The sequence below is a fragment of the Salmo salar genome, chromosome 04, assembly GCF_965601325.2.
Source record: "Salmo salar chromosome 04, fSalSal1, whole genome shotgun sequence".
Classification (NCBI taxonomy): domain Eukaryota; kingdom Metazoa; phylum Chordata; class Actinopteri; order Salmoniformes; family Salmonidae; genus Salmo; species Salmo salar.
The window spans coordinates 52154107-52172006 of NC_138294.1; the positions used below are offsets into that span (position 1 = coordinate 52154107).

A 17900-nucleotide genomic window follows, 5' to 3' on the forward strand; every position below is an offset into this window, starting at 1 on the left:
CTATTCCTTCCTTCCATCTCTCTCTCTCCTTCCATCTCTCTCTCCTTCCTCTCTCTCTCCTTGCCCTCTCTCTCTCCTTCCTCTCTCTCTCTCTCTCCTTCCCTCTCCTCTCCTTCCTCTCTCCTCTCCTTCCCCTCTCCTCTCCTTCCCCTCTCCTCTCCTTCCCCTCTCTCTCCTTATTCTCTCTCTCCTTCTTCTCTCTCTCCTTCTTCTCTCTCTCTCCTTCCCCTCTCTCTCTCCTTCCATCTCTCTCTCTCCTTCCATCTCTCTCTCTCCTTCCATCTCTCTCTCTCCTTCCTCTCTCCTCTCCTTCCTCTCTCCTCTCCTTCCTCTCTCCTCTCCTTCCTCTCTCCTCTCCTTCCTCTCGTCTCTCCTTCTCCTCTCCTTCCCCCTCTCTCTCCTTCCCCTCTCTCACTCTCCTTCCTCTCTCTATCTCCTTCCTTCCTCTCTCTCTCCCTCCTCTCTCTCTCTCCTCTCTCTCTCCTCTCTCTCTCTCTCCCCTCTCTCTCCTTCCCTCTCTCTCTCCTTCCCTCTCTCTCCTTCCTCTCTCTCTCCTTCCCTCTCTCTCCTTGCCCTCTCTCTCCTTGCCCTCTCTCTCTCCTTCCCCTCTCTCTCCTTGCCCTCTCCTTCCTCTCTCTCTCTCTCTCCTTCCTCTCTCTCTCTCTCTCTCTTTCTCTCTCTCTCTCCTTCCTCTCTCTCTCTCCTTCCTCTCTCTCTCTCTCTCCTTCCTCTCTCTCTCTCCTTCCTCTCTCTCTCCTTCCCCTCTCTCTCTCTCCTTCCTTCTCTCTCTCTCTCCTCCTCTCTCTCTCTCCTCCCTCTCTCTCTCTCTCTCCCTCTCTCTCCTTCTCTCTCTCTCTCTCCTTCTCTCTCTCCTTCTCTCTCTCTCCTTCTTCTCTCTCTCTCTCTCTCTCTCTCTCTCTCTCTCTCTCTCTCTCTCTCTCTCTCTCCTTCTCTCTCTCTCTCTCCTTCTCTCTCTCTCTCCTTCTCTCTCTCTCTCCTTCTCCTCTCTCTCTCCTTCCTCTCTCTCTCTCCTTCCTCTCTCTCTCTCCTTCCTCTCTCTCTCTCTCTCTCCTCTCTCTCTCTCTCTCTCCTTCTCTCTCTCTCTCCTTGCTCTCTCTCTCTCTCCTTCCTCTCTCCTCTCCTTCCTCTCTCCTCTCCTTCCTCTCTCTCTCTCCTTCCTCTCTCCTCTCCTTCCTCTCTCTCTCTCCTTCCCCTCTCTCTCTCCTCTCCCTCTCTCTCCTCTCTCTCTCTCTCCTTCCCTCTCTCTCCTTCTTCTCTCTCTCCTTCTTCCCCTCTCTCCTTCTTCCTCTCTCTCTCTCTCCTTCCTCTCTCTCTCTCTCCTTCCATCTCTCTCTCTCCTTCCATCTCTCTCTCTCCTTCCTCTCTCTCTCTCTCTTCCTCTCTCTCTCTCCTTCCTCTCTCCTCTCCTTCCTCTCTCTCTCTCCTTCCTCTCGTCTCTCCTTCTCCTCTCCTTCTCCTTCTCTCTCTCCTTCCCTCTCTCTCTCCTTCCCCTCTCTCTCCTTCCTCTCTCTCTCTCCTTCCTCTCTCTCTCTCCTTCCTTCCTCTCTCTCTCTCTCTCCCTCTCTCTCCTCTCTCTCCTCCCTCTCCTCTCTCCCTCTCTCTCCTTCCTCTCTCTCTCCTTCCTCTCTCTCTCTCCTTCCTCTCTCTCTCCTTCCCCTCTCTCTCCTTCCCTCTCTCTCCTTCTCTCTCTCTCTCCTTCCCTCTCTCTCCTTCCTCTCTCTCTCTCCTTCCTCTCTCTCTCTCCTTCCATCTCTCTCTCTCTTCTTCCATCTCTCTCTCTCCTTCTCATCTCTCTCTCTCTCTCTCTCTCTCTCTCTCTCTCCTTCCATCTCTCTCTCTCCTTCCATCTCTCTCTCTCCTTCCATCTCTCTCTCTCCTTCTCATCTCTCTCTCTCCTTCTCTCTCTCTCTTCGATGATTCCCAGTCTTCCACATTGGCAGTAAGTCTATAGTTTCCTATTTTTAAGCTTACTGTAACATTATCAAATGGATGTGTCCATTCAGCAGTAGCCATGGTAACAACAAAAAAGACACATTATTTCCCCATAGACTCCCTGGTTCACCAAAGCCGTATGAAGAGGACATACACCCATCTTGATATGCTAATTTCATTCAGTGATGGACATCTTTCTCCTGTTTGTATGGTGGCTGGATAGTAACTACTTGCACAAATATCTGTGGGCCTATGTCCCTCCACCCTCCCTCTCCCTCTGCTGTGGAATCTTAATGAACCCAGGCCCAGCCCGGTGGCACACAGGCCCTGCGTCTGCCTGTCAAGGTGACTGCAATGCTTGCCGGGGCCGCGGGCTGCCCTGACAGTTTTAGGAGAGCGCCCAGGATTTGTAGCCAGGGACATAACCATTAATGGTAATAAAGAAAGTAAATGATGGCCGAAGAGGTGAGAGCTGAGAGTGAGCAACGAGCGCCTCTCTGTGTTTTACTGAGCTGTGTCCCCTGCGCGGCCGCCCGCCCTTGTGTGTGTGTGTGTGTGTGTGTGTGTGTGTGTGTGTGTGTGTGTGTGTGTGTGTGTGTGTGTGTGTGTGTGTGTGTGTGTGTGTGTGTGTGTGTGTGTGTGTGTGTGTGTGTGTGTGTGTGTGTGTGTGTGTGTGTGTGTGGCGGGAGAGGGGAGGTTAATGGGTCCGGCAGGTCACAGGAGCAGTTTGGACGCCAAAATGAGTTCAGTGGCCTCCATGCCATCCTTCATTAGCCTCTCACACCGGGAGAGACGCACAATAAACCAATATACACACACTCATACAGGCAGTCTCGTACATGTGCTATTCAGTGTGTGTGTGTGTGTGTGTGAGAGAGAGAGACAGAGAGCTGGGTGTGAGAGAGAGGGAGACAGAGAGCTGGGTGTGAGAGAGAGAGAGAGCTGGGTGTGAGAGAGGGAGCGTGTGTGTGTGTGAGAGAGAGAGAGAGAGCTGGGTGTGAGAGAGAGAGAGAGCTGGGTGTGAGAGAGAGAGAGAGCTGGGTGTGAGAGAGAGAGAGAGCTGGGTGTGAGAGAGAGAGAGAGCTGGGTGTGAGAGAGAGAGAGAGAGCTGGGTGTGAGAGAGAGAGAGAGAGCTGGGTGTGAGAGAGAGAGAGAGAGCTGGGTGTGAGAGAGAGAGAGAGAGCTGGGTGTGAGAGAGAGAGAGAGAGCTGGGTGTGAGAGAGAGAGAGAGCTGGGTGTGAGAGAGAGAGAGAGAGCTGGGTGTGAGAGAGAGAGAGAGAGCTGGGTGTGAGAGAGAGAGAGAGAGCTGGGTGTGAGAGAGAGAGAGAGAGAGAGCTGGGTGTGAGAGAGAGAGAGAGAGAGAGCTGGGTGTGAGAGAGAGAGAGAGAGAGCTGGGTGTGAGAGAGAGAGAGAGAGCTGGGTGTGAGAGAGAGAGAGAGAGAGCTGGGTGTGAGAGAGAGAGAGAGAGCTGGGTGTGAGAGAGAGAGAGAGCTGGGTGTGAGAGAGAGAGAGAGCTGGGTGTGAGAGAGAGAGAGAGAGAGCTGGGTGTGAGAGAGAGAGAGAGAGCTGGGTGTGAGAGAGAGAGAGAGAGCTGGGTGTGAGAGAGAGAGAGAGAGAGCTGGGTGTGAGAGAGAGAGAGAGAGAGCTGGGTGTGTGAGAGAGAGAGAGAGAGAGCTGGGTGTGTGAGAGAGAGAGAGAGAGAGAGCTGGGTGTGTGAGAGAGAGAGAGAGAGAGCTGGGTGTGAGAGAGAGAGAGAGAGAGAGCTGGGTGTGAGAGAGAGAGAGAGAGAGCTGGGTGTGAGAGAGAGAGAGAGAGAGCTGGGTGTGAGAGAGAGAGAGAGAGCTGGGTGTGAGAGAGAGAGAGAGAGAGAGCTGGGTGTGAGAGAGAGAGAGAGAGAGCTGGGTGTGAGAGAGAGAGAGAGAGAGCTGGGTGTGAGAGAGAGAGAGAGAGAGAGCTGGGTGTGAGAGAGAGAGAGAGAGAGAGCTGGGTGTGAGAGAGAGAGAGAGAGAGAGAGAGAGAGAGAGAGAGAGAGAGCTGGGTGTGAGAGAGAGAGAGAGAGCTGGGTGTGTGAGAGAGAGAGAGAGAGAGAGCTGGGTGTGAGAGAGAGAGAGAGAGAGAGCTGGGTGTGAGAGAGAGAGAGAGAGAGCTGGGTGTGAGAGAGAGAGAGAGAGAGCTGGGTGTGAGAGAGAGAGAGAGAGCTGGGTGTGAGAGAGAGAGAGAGAGAGAGCTGGGTGTGAGAGAGAGAGAGAGAGAGCTGGGTGTGAGAGAGAGAGAGAGAGAGCTGGGTGTGAGAGAGAGAGAGAGAGAGAGCTGGGTGTGAGAGAGAGAGAGAGAGAGAGCTGGGTGTGAGAGAGAGAGAGAGAGAGAGAGAGAGAGAGAGAGAGAGAGCTGGGTGTGAGAGAGAGAGAGAGAGCTGGGTGTGAGAGAGAGAGAGCTGGGTGTGAGAGAGAGAGAGAGAGAGAGAGAGAGAGAGAGAGCTGGGTGTGAGAGAGAGAGAGCTGGGTGTGAGAGAGAGAGAGAGCTGGGTGTGAGAGAGAGAGAGAGAGAGAGCTGGGTGTGAGAGAGAGAGAGAGAGAGAGCTGGGTGTGAGAGAGAGAGAGAGAGAGAGCTGGGTGTGTGTGTGAGAGAGAGAGCTGGGTGTGTGTGTGAGAGAGAGAGCTGGGTGTGTGTGTGAGAGAGAGAGCTGGGTGTGTGTGTGAGAGAGAGAGCTGGGTGTGTGTGTGAGAGAGAGAGCTGGGTGTGTGTGTGAGAGAGAGAGCTGGGTGTGTGTGTGAGAGAGAGAGAGCTGGGTGTGTGTGTGTGAGAGAGAGAGCTGGGTGTGTGTGTGAGAGAGAGAGCTGGGTGTGTGTGTGAGAGAGAGAGCTGGGTGTGTGTGTGAGAGAGAGAGCTGGGTGTGTGTGTGTGAGAGAGAGAGCTGGGTGTGTGTGTGAGAGAGAGAGCTGGGTGTGTGTGTGAGAGAGAGAGCTGGGTGTGTGTGTGAGAGAGAGCGCTGGGTGTGTGTGTGTGAGAGAGAGCGCTGGGTGTGTGTGTGTGAGAGAGAGCGCTGGGTGTGTGTGTGTGAGAGAGAGCGCTGGGTGTGTGTGTGAGAGAGAGCGCTGGGTGTGTGTGTGTGAGAGAGAGAGCGCGTGTGTGTGTGAGAGAGAGAGCGCGTGTGTGTGTGAGAGAGAGAGCGCGGGTGTGTGTGTGAGAGAGAGAGCGCGGGTGTGTGTGAGAGAGAGAGAGCGCGTGTGTGTGTGAGAGAGAGAGCGCGTGTGTGTGAGAGAGAGAGAGCGCGTGTGTGTGTGAGAGAGAGAGCGCGTGCGTGTGTGTGAGAGAGCGCGTGCGTGTGTGTGAGAGAGCGCGAGAGCGTGTGCGTGCGTGTGTGTGAGAGCGCGTGTGTGTGTGAGAGCGCGAGAGCGTGTGCGTGCGTGTGTGAGAGCGCGAGCGTGTGTGTGAGAGCGCGTGCGTGCGTGTGTGTGTGTGAGAGCGCGTGCGTGTGTGTGTGTGTGAGAGCGCGTGCGTGTGAGAGAGCGCGTGTGTGTGAGAGAGAGCGCGTGTGTGTGAGAGAGAGCGCGTGTGTGTGTGAGAGAGAGCGCGTGTGTGTGAGAGAGAGCGCGTGTGTGTGTGAGAGAGCGAGCGCGTGTGTGTGAGAGAGCGAGCGCGTGTGTGTGAGAGCGAGCGCGTGTGTGTGAGAGAGAGCGCGTGTGTGTGAGAGAGAGCGCGTGTGTGTGTGTGTGTGTGAGAGAGCGCGTGCGTGTGTGTGAGAGAGCGCGTGCGTGTGTGTGTGTGAGAGCGCGTGCGTGTGTGTGAGAGAGCGCGTGCGTGTGTGTGAGAGAGCGCGTGCGTGTGTGTGAGAGAGCGGGTGCGTGTGTGTGAGAGAGAGTGTGCGTGTGAGAGCGAGAGAGAGCGTGCGTGTGAGAGCGAGACAGAGCGTGCGTGTGAGAGCGAGAGAGCGCGTGCGTGTGAGAGCGAGAGAGCGCGTGCGTGTGAGAGCGAGAGAGCGCGTGCGTGTGTGAGGGAGAGCGCGCGTGTGTGTGAGAGGGAGAGCGCGCATGAGAGGGAGAGAGAGAGAGAGAGCGCGTGTGTGTCTTTCTATGTGTGTGGGTGCTCATAAACAGGCTGTGAGGCAGTGTGCAGTGTCTTTCTATGTGTGTGGGTGCTCATAAACAGGCTGTGAGGCAGTGTGCAGTGTCTTTCTATGTGTGTGGGTGCTCATAAACAGGCTGTGAGGCAGTGTGCAGTGTCTTTCTATGTGTGTGGGTGCTCATAAACAGGCTGTGAGGCAGTGTGCAGTGTCTTTCTATGTGTGTGGGTGCTCATAAACAGGCTGTGAGGCAGTGTGCAGTGTCTTTCTATGTGTGTGGGTGCTCATAAACAGGCTGTGAGGCAGTGTGCAGTGTCTTTCTATGTGTGTGGGTGCTCATAAACAGGCTGTGAGGCAGTGTGCAGTGTCTTTCTATGTGTGTGGGTGCTCATAAACAGGCTGTGAGGCAGTGTGCAGTGCAGGCGGGCAGCTCTTTGTCATGGCTCCTGTCGATAGTGTGGTTGGATAGAGTGTCAGCGAGGACAAATCTCCGGTATTAATTCACTCTGGAGGTTACCAATAACGCGGCCGCCTGGGAGAACGCCAGGTGCCCGTGGCGCCCAGTGAACACCGGGATAGTGATCCCTGGCCACCGATCGACAGTATTGACGAGGCCAAGGTGCGGTGAGGAGCAGCAGGGTCCCTGTCACCTGGGGGATAGGTCTGTGTCTGTGTGGGGGATCCTATTGATACACAGCCCCAGGGACACTACCCTCCATCCCCAGCCTCAGCGGGTTTAGCTCGTCCCAGTAGGGAGAAGAATGGGTGTCACAACATAAAAAAGCCATTACCTACCCATGCCTAATGTGTAAATATTGTTGGTGGTCTCTCAGCTTGTAATTTGTAGGGAAATTGGCTGACATGGTTTGGTTTACATTTACATTTTAGTCATTTAGCAGACGCTCACTTACAGTAGTGAATGCATACATTTCATTTCATACATTACATACATTTTTTTTCTGTGCTGGCCCCCCGTGATAATCGAACCCACAACCCTGGCGTTGCAAACACCATGCTCTACCAACTGAGCTACAGGGAAGGCTGGTTTGACACATGACTATGAAAGAAATCACCAATGGTAAACAGAATGTGACATCACCCCCATCTTCTTTCCTGTAGGTGCTGGGTAGAGAGGTGTACACCTCCAACAACCAGCTGGGTGGGATTCAGATCATGCACAACAACGGTGTGACCCACAGCACTGTGTGTGATGACTTTGAGGGAGTCCACATGCTGCTGCACTGGCTCTCCTACATGCCCAAGGTAACCATCTTATCCGAATTGAACCCATTGTCCATCCATTTAGGCTCGTCTAATGCACATGTACCTTTACGCTGTTAGCTTTTCAGTGAAGCTGGGTTAAATTCATAGTTGATGTTTATACCCCCTTCCCCCCCAGGACCGATCTAGTCCTGTGCCCATCATCAATGCCAAGGACCCCATAGACCGGCTGGTGGAGTTTATGCCCACCAAGGCCCCCTATGACCCCCGCTGGATGTTGGCAGGACGCCCCAGCCAGAGTGAGTAGCCTCCTTCCTTCCTTCCTTCCTTCCTCTCAGAGATGAACATTTACAGCACTCCACAAACCAGAAGCAACTACTTTTCACTTGCCACATTGTGCATAAGGCAGACTCTGTGCCACACTCATCACTTCAATCGCTGTGCAATAAAGGATCTTCATAATTCTCTCCTATCATCATAATAATCACTCACTTGTAGTCATATTCATCCCCTCCTCCATTCACACTAGTGCTGCATCAGCAGGTGTCGAAACAGCAGCTCTTCACACTTCAATTTAGTCTGAGTGTCATTTAAAGGTTGGCCTGCGATTTGCACTATGATCATTTCAGGCAGATCTCCCAGAGGTCAGGGGTTAAACTAATTCCTGTTTGTTAGAGAGGGTTATAGGCTCTCCGGACACTGAGAGACATGGTGAACCCTGGGCAGCGTTCTAGCTGGGTGGATGAAGAGAGAGATAGCAGGGGAATGGATGGCTCATGTTATACATGCAGGGTCAGGCCTGAGCAGATTCCATATCAGTGTAATTACAACTTTGGGCAGGGGGAGAGATTGGGGCCGGCAGGGCGTGCGGTGTGGGGGGGGAGACCGGTCTTTAGTTGTGATGAGTGGGGAGGCTTAATTGAATGGTAACCTCTTAGACTAGCCCTGTCTCGCTCACTCTGCCAGGAGCAGAGAGCTGAGCTAGGCTCTTTACAGCCTCATCCGTCATGGGACCTGACAAGATTAGAGATTTCTGTTTAAAAATAAGAAACACTGTTTTTTTGCCTTCATGGATATGACAGGAGTAGAATCTGGAGGGGAAAAAATCTGCCAAGTAAAGGAATGTTTTATTTTTTATTTACAAATGTTTACTTTGTAATAATAAATTATTTAATCTCTCTGTCTTTCTGTCTCTCTCTCTCCCCCCCAGCTCCAAAGGGCCCGTGGCAGAGTGGGTTCTTTGACCATGGCTCGTTCTCAGAGATCATGCAGCCGTGGGCTCAAAGTGTGGTGGTGGGCAGAGCCAGGTAAGGAACCACATCACTCCACTGTTTTTAAGCAATATAGACACACTATAGTCCTTTTATAAACATACCACGGGGCCCATGTATAACCGCTGCGTAAATGTCACACTGAATATTTGCATGCACCATTTTTGAAAAGAATACTTGCGTATAAATATTGAGATGTATAAACTTGGCGCATGCCGTACATACGTGTTTCCCATTTTGAATCAGACCTGTTATAAAACAGCGTGCGTAAACGAGCGTTATAACTCCGCCATGCGACTTTTATGGTGTCAATAACCCCCTTTTACTGCTGTATAATTTGGAACTATTGGCATTAAACCAGTTCAGTTTCTGTAGAGGTGTGGGCAGAATGTTTTCATCTTTTACACTGACTTTTTCAAACTAAACATACATGCCACCTATAGCGAGTGCCAAGCACTTGATTAATTGTTTGTTCTAAACTATTTAAACTATTTAGCCCTGCAACTCCCCAACGGGCTCGGGAGAGGCGAAGGTCGAGTCACACGTCCCTCGAAACATGACCCGCCAAACCGCGCTCCTTAACACCCGCCCGCTTAACCCGGAAGCTGCACCAATGTGTCAGAGGGAACTCCGTTCAACTGACAACCGAAGTCAGCCTGCAGGCGCCCGGCCTGCCACAAGGAGTCGCTAGAGCGTGATGAGCCAAGTAAAGCTCCCCTGGCCAAACTCTCCCCTTACCCGGACGACGCCGGGCCAATTGTGTGCCGCCCTATGGGACTCCCGGTTACGGCACAGCCTGGGATCGAACCCAGGTCTGTAGGGATGCCTCAAGCACTGAGATGCAGTGCCTTAGACCACTCCGCCACTCGAGAGGCCCCTTTGGCAGTAACTTATGCTGTATTTGATGGACTGTTACAGCTTCTGAAATAAAAACAACTATGTCAAGTTGTTGTGGATCTGTCAGCAGAACATTTGAATTCAACAATGTTTTCCATTGACTTACCACCCCAACCTAATATGCTGGACTGCCCATGAATTCTGAAACATTGTCTAGGCTACTCATAAAATGTACAGTAGGTTACCAACAGTAGTAGCATGGAATGGCATACAGCAAAACCTGAAATACATAGCCTATCTGTTAACTTGGCTACTAGGCCCAATTTAGATGAGAGATACATATGGTAGTTTGTTGTATGGCTACTTCAAGATTTGAACCCATCACGGCCAGAAAAGGTGAGGAATTTATTCTGCGTTGGTTCTGAAAATAAATAGGAATAGATTCCTATGTCTAATTATTTTCGCTCTTCTCACTAACAGCAAATGGCCGCATCTTGTTTTTATGAATAAGCTTATCATATTCACTTGCACAAAATACTTGCCTGCCTGCTTGAAATACAATACTTCAACCACTAGAAAATGTTCGTAAGCATGGTGTGGAGGAAAGGACATTCTCACACCAAGTTTTGTTTTTATAAATTGCAACTTTTGCGGGAAAGCTGACGCACGCATGTTTTGGGGTATATTTGTACATGTGCAATGTTTATAAATGAGGCCCCAGACCATAACCAAGTCTATTTCACAAGGGTCATCTTGGTCACAACATCATTTGTTTAGAATGTATGTAGTTCTAGAACAGGATGTTGTGTGAGCCGTGCAGGAAATAAGTTAAATGGTCTATCCGATCATCCCACTGTCTATAAAATAATGTGGTCATGCAAGTCCATGTACTGAAAACCCCCTCCGACCTGATATCTGATTTGAGAGTTTTGGGTGAATTGCAGAAGACACATTTCAGTTGAATGCATTCAGTTGTACAACTGACTAGGTATCCCCCTTTCACATAGCTAGCTCACCCATCTTAACCCCACACATTGACCTGTCTGACCTCAAACACCTGACCAATCAGCCCTCAGGGATGCATAGTTGAGTGTCCTGATGTGACCCTCTGCTCTCTCACAGGCTTGGTGGCATACCTACTGGAGTGGTTGCTGTGGAAACCAGATCAGTGGAGCTGTCAATCCCAGCCGATCCAGCAAACCTGGACTCTGAAGCCAAGGTAAGTTCCTCCTAATATACACTGGCCTGTGTCCCAAATACAGGTTTACCCACATAGACGCACAGCAACGCATGATCACTAGTAACCCTTTGTGTCCTGCTCTCAGATCATCCAGCAGGCAGGCCAGGTGTGGTTCCCTGACTCTGCGTTTAAGACGGCACAGGCCATCAAGGACCTGAACCGCGAGGGCCTCCCTCTCATGGTGTTCGCCAACTGGAGGGGCTTCTCTGGAGGCATGAAAGGTACCAGAGAATGGATGCTTATATATCTGTCAGTTATACTGGTGTGGGTTTTCAGTCTCGTATCAAATTCCTCTCCTGTGCCTCTGTCAGACATGTATGACCAGGTGCTGAAGTTTGGAGCCTACATCGTGGATGGGCTGAGAGAGTACCGCCAGCCTGTTCTGGTATACATCCCTCCCCAGGCAGAGCTGAGAGGGGGGTCCTGGGTGGTCATAGACCCCACCATCAACCCCCGCCACATGGAGATGTACGCTGACAAAGACAGTCGGTGAGTTTGACTTCCATCCACTAACCATACCCCTCTCGGCAGCATGCCAAAGACAGAAGTCACTGTTTAGACACTCGACCAATGCACGGTTTGATGTAGGCTCAGATCAGTGACATTATGATGCTATGTAGAGCCTCGGACATCTTGATGAATCCCTCTCTTCTCTGCTCCACAGTGGTGGAGTGTTGGAGCCAGAGGGGACAGTAGAGATCAAGTTCAGGAAGAAGGACCTGGTGAAGACCATGAGAAGGGTGGACCCGGTCTACATGGGCCTGGCAGAGAGACTGGGTCTGTCCTAGAGCTTTATTCATACTTTCGCACAGTCCCTCTGTCAATCTCTTTATGCAGTTCTCTCTGTGCTATCCACTATCCCATTTGCTTTGCTCTTTCTCCTCCTCTCCCTCTGTATCCCTCTCTGTGAGGGAGGAATGATAATATCTAGCGGGGCACGTGTGCGTGCGTGTGCTGTAATTCCCTGTCACTCTTGTTCTTTATCTGAGGGTGATCGTATCGTCCCTGCTCTGTCCCCTGGGGAGATGTGTCAATCACAGCAGGGCCAGATCAATCAGCAGGGCCTGCTGTCTCCCGCCCTGTCCTCCTACCCAACCCAGCCTATTGATTTTCCTCTGGGCTCACAGGAGCACCATGGAGCCATAGAGCTATGGGCCAGCGCCGGGCCTCTAGGGGCTGTGGTGGGGAGGCTGACCGATTGGCTTTGACAGAAATCAATCTCTGCTGACAAGCAGCACAGCAGCCCGGGATTCTGGAGAACACTGAGCCACAACCGACAGTGATACTGAGAGCTGAGCCTGCGCTGTACAGTCATAAAGAACCCACGCTGAGCAAATACCTACCTCCTGAACAATTTCACATAGAACCAACATACTGCTCATGCTAATGGTAGCGCTTGCCTTGAGGTAGCAGAACAGTCCAGCCACCCGAGTCATAGACTGTTCTCTCTGCTACCGCACGGCAAGCGGTACCGGAGCGCCAGGTCTAGGTCCAACAGGCTTCTAAACAGCTTCTACCTCCAAGCCATAAGACTCCTGAACATCTAGTCAAATGGTTACCCAGACTATTTGCAGTGCACCCCCTCTCACCCCCTCTTTACACCACTGCTACTCTCTGTTGTCATCTATGCATAGTCACTTTAATAACTCTATCTACATGTACATACTACCTCAACTAACCGGTGCCACCGCACATTAACTCTGTATATAGTCTCGCTATTGTTATTTCACTGCTGCTCTTTAATTACTTGTTACTTTTATCTCTTACTCTTATCTGTATTTGTTTTAAACTGCATTGTTGGTCAGTAAGCATTTCACTGTAAGGTCTACAAATGCTGAATTCGGCGCATGTGACTAATCAAATTTGATTTGAGTAGCTGCTTCCCCAAACAATCCCGCTGTCATACAGAACAGATACAGTGATAAAAGGAAGTGGAGCCCATCCCAAATGCTCACGCTGTCACATTGACACAATGTCCTTGGGATGTTCTCGGTATGCAGCTGGCTTGCATCAGACCTCACTGAATAATCTTTGGTTTGTGTTGTAACCCTCCTGGCCATGTCTCCTTCTCCAGGTACCCCAGAGCTTGGCCTGCCAGAGAGGAAGGAGCTGGAGACCAAACTGAAGGAGCGGGAGGAGTTCCTGTTACCCATCTACCACCAGGTGGCCGTGCAGTTCGCCGACCTCCACGACACCCCGGGACGCATGCAGGAGAAGGGCGTCATTACGGTGAGACGACACGGTCACGTTGAACGTGATCAGAACACGGATTGTCAAATGAAATCGCATGTCAGAGGTCGCATACACGTTTAGCCGATGTAGCGAAATGCTTGTGTTCCTAGCTCCAACAGTGCTGTAATATCTAACACTACACACAAATCTAAAAGTAAAATAATGGAATTAAGAAATATAGAAATATAAGGCCTCGTCGACTTGTTTGGGGGCGTGCTTCCTCTGATGTCTCCTGAAGTCCAAGTCAGCTCCTTCATTTTGGTTACGTTGAGGGAGAGGTTATTTCCCTGGCACCACTCCACCAGGGCCCTCACCTCCTCCCTGTAGGCTATCTCGTCATTGTTGGTAATCAGGCCTACCACTGTTGTGTCGTCTGCAAACTTGCTGATTGAGTTGGAGGCGTGCTCGGCCATGCAGTCATGGGTGAACAGGGAGTACAGGAGGGGGCTGAGCACGCACCCTTGTGGGGCCCCTGTGTTGAGGATCAGCGTAGCGGAGGTGTTGTTGCCTACCTTTACCACCTGGGGGTGGCCTGTCAGGAAGTCCAGGACCCAGTTATACAGGGCGGGGTTCAGACCCAGGGCCCCAAGCTTAATGATGAGCTTGGAGGGTACTATGATGTTGAATGCTGAGCTGTAGTCAATGAACAGAATTTTTACATAGCTATTCCTCTTGTCCAGATGGGATAGGGCAGTGCGATGGTGATTGTATCAGAACAGTATTGAAATGAAGGTCACATAGCTATCTATATGTGAAGAAATATTACATTAAAAAGTGCTTTTTATGGTGTCTCATTCCAATACACAGAACTGTATCTATGCGGTATGTGAGTAACCAAGCCTGTGTTACCTACAATGCAGTAGACTGGTGCAGTCGATGACATGCCTAGGGAATATAGTGTTCAGTAGATGCCTAGGGAAACGACTGTTCCAATCTCTCTCAGGCTGTGAGACGTGTCTTTATAATTACCTGCTGATGACCCGGCCCATCACCTCAGCAAGCACAGAACAGCCCCAGGCAGGATTCCAAGCTCTCTCCATCACACACACACGTACGCACAATGGGTTCATGAGAGGAAGGCTGCTAGGGCATTTCTGTATACTGAAGTATCTCTAAAATAGATGACAATCTCAGTTGCTCTCAAGATGCCTGCAAATGCAACAGCACAATTATCAGTGATAGGTGCCTGCAAATGCAACCGCACAAGAATCTGATTGACAGCCACACAGGTGCTCAGTAGAATACCAAGGACGGATTACTTCTCTGGAGACTCTCCTGCACTCAGAAGTTCTCATATCATGACGTACAAAAGTATTCTCTTCAGTTCAAAATCTGTTTAGTTATGTAAATTGAGTAATGTCATATTTTTTTTTGGGGGGGGGGGCAATAATTACACAATATTAGATTATATTTACATTTTCTAATATCAGTCAGCCAGTATTGCTTGTCGGTGAGATATCTCATCTCTGAAGCTGTGTGTGTGTGTGTGTGTGTGTGTGTGTGGTTTCCCAGGATATCCTGGAGTGGCGGACATCACGTCACTTCTTCTACTGGCGTCTGAGGCGTCTGCTGCTGGAGGACACGGTCAAGAGGAAGATCCAGGTGGCCAACAGCGAGCTGACCGATGGACAGGTCCAGGCCATGCTGAGACGCTGGTTCGTAGAGGCTGAGGGGACCGTCAAGGTGAATGTCCACTACCTGCTTCTCCACTTTCCTCAAACCAGCCCTCCACAGCACAGAGACACTGACCGTCACTCTCAACTAGAGGCTGCAGATTCAGGAGATTATGCAGCTATACCTTCCTTCAGTCATAAACAACAAAAACATTATCAGGTCAATTTCCAACCAGAAGTTGTGGTGTCTCGGTTATGGCTAGGTAGAAATAACTATAGGTGATGGAAAATATGTCCCTCAGCCCAGACTGCTGCCTTCAGGGGTGACTTGAAAAAGCCCAGCTCCTGAGGTAGACTGAGAGTATATCTTTAGAAGCGGCCGTCTTGTTAGCTAATACATTACCCCAATCAGGCCCGGCTATCTTAAGCTACAATTAATCTGAGCCCTGGCACGTGCAGATAGGAGAGCCACGCGCTGTTTCTTAATTAAAAGCAAACGGATTAAAAATGATTAATAAGGGCATTAAATGTTCTTGCGGACTACAAGCAGGAGAGCTCTTAAAACAGCGTGAGCCCATTACAGCCCTCCCAATCTGCCTAAGCCCCCGTCTGCCTTTGTTTGGGATCAGAGACTGGCTGCCCTCATGAATATGTATTTCTCAATCAGGTCCAGTCAAAAAAGCATCAGGCACCTACTTTGTAGCTCTCGCACTTTCACTTCTGATAGGAAAATGTAGTTTCATTTTTTCCCCCATTCAGACAAGCAAGGTTATGAGAAAATGATTGTAGTGCTCTACTGCCCGAAACAAACATGAGTTCAGACGTGGGTTTTTCCACTGATATGGATAAACCTTAGCCCCAAAAAATGTCACTGAGAAGTTGGATTAAATCTTCCTCTCTTCTCTCTCTGTGTGTGTGTGTAGGCTTATCTATGGGACAGCAATGAGGAGGTAGTGGAGTGGCTGGAGAAGCAGCTGAAGGAGGAGGAGGGCGCCAGGTCTGTCATCGACGAGAACATCAAGTACATCCGCAGGGACCACATCCTCAAGCAGATCCGCAGGTGAGACAGACCGCTTGTTTAACAGGCATATCCAACCTGATCTCATAGTTTCACTTGTTTGGTGAGCACCGATGACGGCATATCAACGTTCAAGGTCTTTTCAAACGGCCGAAATCGACATGTTTTTCTAGTGACCAGCCTGGCATGTCACTGGAAACCTTCCAGCCTTGAGATGGTGGTAGAAGTCTGCTCAAAGCCTTGTATTGTACCATATGTTTATGCAGTGGGATATTTCCTGGTGTCAGGAAAGTGCAATGTCACTGATTCCCACAGAATCTATTTATTCCATGTGACCTTTTTACCTGACTGTACATCTCCTTAATCTCACTGATTCCGTTCTCTCCTCCTTAGCCTGGTCCAAGCAAACCCTGAGGTTGCCATGGATTCCATTGTGCACATGACGCAGCACATCTCCCCTACACAGCGTGCTGAGGTGGTCCGCATCCTGTCCACCATGGATGCCGCCCCGGCCGCCACCTAGAGGGCCTCTCCTCTCCCCAGCATGGCCCCACTGTCTCAGGTGCAGTGGAACTGTGCCAGAAACTGGGGCTGGTGGAGCCAACATGGCAGGCCACGGAGGCTGTGCTATTACTGATGAAAATGTTGTCAATGATCCTGGAGGGAGGGGGAGAGCTGAGACACAGGGTAATGGATTTATTTATTCGTATGATGTCCAGGGTAATGCATTTATACGTCTTACAGAATGTGTTAGTTGTGATATCTATGTAAGTACAAAAATGATAGACAAAGCCAAGACCAGAAACTATATACTGTATAACTAACATGAATGATAAGCTTGGGGACCACACAATTGGCCAAGGTGGAAGCAGCTCTTCATTTGCAATCATATAATGAGCCTCTGTCCTATTGGACAGGAAAACATGCATTGGGTTTGAGTGTTTTGATGGCGATCTTGACAATAAAATTGCAGCAGATTGCTGGGAGGGTTCACGAGGGTGGAGGGTTTGCACACCTTTGCACGGCGCACTTAATTACTGATTAAACCCAGGGTAGGAGGTAGAGCGTGGCATTGTGATGGGGATAGCAGGTCGTTCTGCCCTGGGCCTGGAGAGAAGAGACCAGCAGGAGGCAAGAAGAGGGCCCTATTCAGACCCAACCACCCCCACACAGGCCCTGGGGTGAGCCATTGGGCAGGCAGGCACACTGATGCGGATAGAATAGCAGCTGTCAGCACCTCTCTGAATGCACCTTACTGTTCTATGACTTCCATTAGGCTTCAGCACAGCTTGTTTTGTAGTATACTAAAAGACTGACACAAAAGCAGACACTAATGGTGCCATAATGGTTAAGAATTCCATTTTTTTCCTCCCATGGGGTATATTTTTTAACAATATGTAAAACATTTAGGTGACTAATTTATTAAAATGGCAATCATGTTAAAGAGAACTAAGTAGTGTACACTATAATTATACATTCAGTATTACAAAAGGTGTGCTTTTAAAATGTTCTGTAAATTTTAGTTTGTTTTGTGACGTACTTTCCAAGGAGAAAATGGGTCGTCACTAGTTAGCACAGCCAAAAAGTCATTATGGCTAAAACCTTGCGTATTTCTACGTGTTTTAACCACATGCCTAACCTTAAAGACCAAAAAGCTACAATATAGCCATTTTGACTTTGTGGCTGTGGTAACTAGTGACACAGAAAATGATAGTATTGTGTAAACTTGGTTATGCTCATTGAGGAACAGTGATGGATACTGTAGTTTCTTTATGGCAAAGTGATGGTGGCCTAGCTGCTGGAGAGCCTCAAATTTAACATAATATTTGATTCAATGTAAGGTAATTGTATTTTGCAATGTAGGATGACTTCATGCACAGTGCTAGTCTTAAGTTCTATTTGTCTATTGCTGGTAGTCCTGTTACTAATGAGGTGATTGGCTGAATGAGAAAGGTGAATGTGTTTACTGTAGTGAACTAGAATTATTTAAATTTAATAAAATAAAACTTACCTGGTTTGACATTTGTTTAGCTTTTTCAAGCGGAATGAAACGCGGCAAAAGCAAGATTGAGTTGGCATTTCAAACTCAACTGGAGTCACATTGCATTATTACAAAATGATTGACAATTAAATGGATCATCCTGATTATCACAACACTAATTCTGCCAAATGCAGTGAGGGGAAAAAGTAGACTTGGGGAGAGACATTTTTCTGACTACTCCAAAATGATATTCTCTTCTCATGCATCAACCCACAGATAATCAGTGGCACTCTTTTTTTCAAACTTCAACAGTCTTAAAAGAGATGAGACAGATCAAACAAATACTGAGGGATCCATCTCATCCCTTTTGTTTTTTTCCCCCCCCGTCTCACTTTCATATCGTCCCCTTGGCTCCGTCAACTCTATTACCATCCTACCAACAAATATGTAAGACAAATTGAGTTGCATACA

The 17900-nt window shown here is 49.6% G+C and overlaps 1 protein-coding gene across 11 annotated transcripts in view; it reads left to right on the forward strand.

Annotated features, from left to right (window-relative positions):
* The window catches only part of LOC106603271 (acetyl-CoA carboxylase), a 54974-nt gene extending 37506 nt beyond the window's left edge, over nucleotides 1–17468 (forward strand). For all 11 annotated transcript variants that reach the window (XM_082974529.1, XM_082974532.1, XM_082974533.1 and 8 more), the window contains 11 exons: nucleotides 7136–7279; nucleotides 7416–7536; nucleotides 8448–8544; nucleotides 10468–10564; nucleotides 10671–10806; nucleotides 10897–11074; nucleotides 11250–11362; nucleotides 12660–12814; nucleotides 14330–14500; nucleotides 15354–15490; nucleotides 15842–17468. In XM_082974529.1, coding sequence (XP_082830655.1) covers nucleotides 7136–7279; nucleotides 7416–7536; nucleotides 8448–8544; nucleotides 10468–10564; nucleotides 10671–10806; nucleotides 10897–11074; nucleotides 11250–11362; nucleotides 12660–12814; nucleotides 14330–14500; nucleotides 15354–15490; nucleotides 15842–15971 — 1479 coding nt within the window. In that variant the 3' untranslated portion in view covers nucleotides 15972–17468. The remainder of the gene's footprint in view (nucleotides 1–7135; nucleotides 7280–7415; nucleotides 7537–8447; nucleotides 8545–10467; nucleotides 10565–10670; nucleotides 10807–10896; nucleotides 11075–11249; nucleotides 11363–12659; nucleotides 12815–14329; nucleotides 14501–15353; nucleotides 15491–15841) is intronic.
* Nucleotides 17469–17900: the final 432 nt, after the last annotated feature.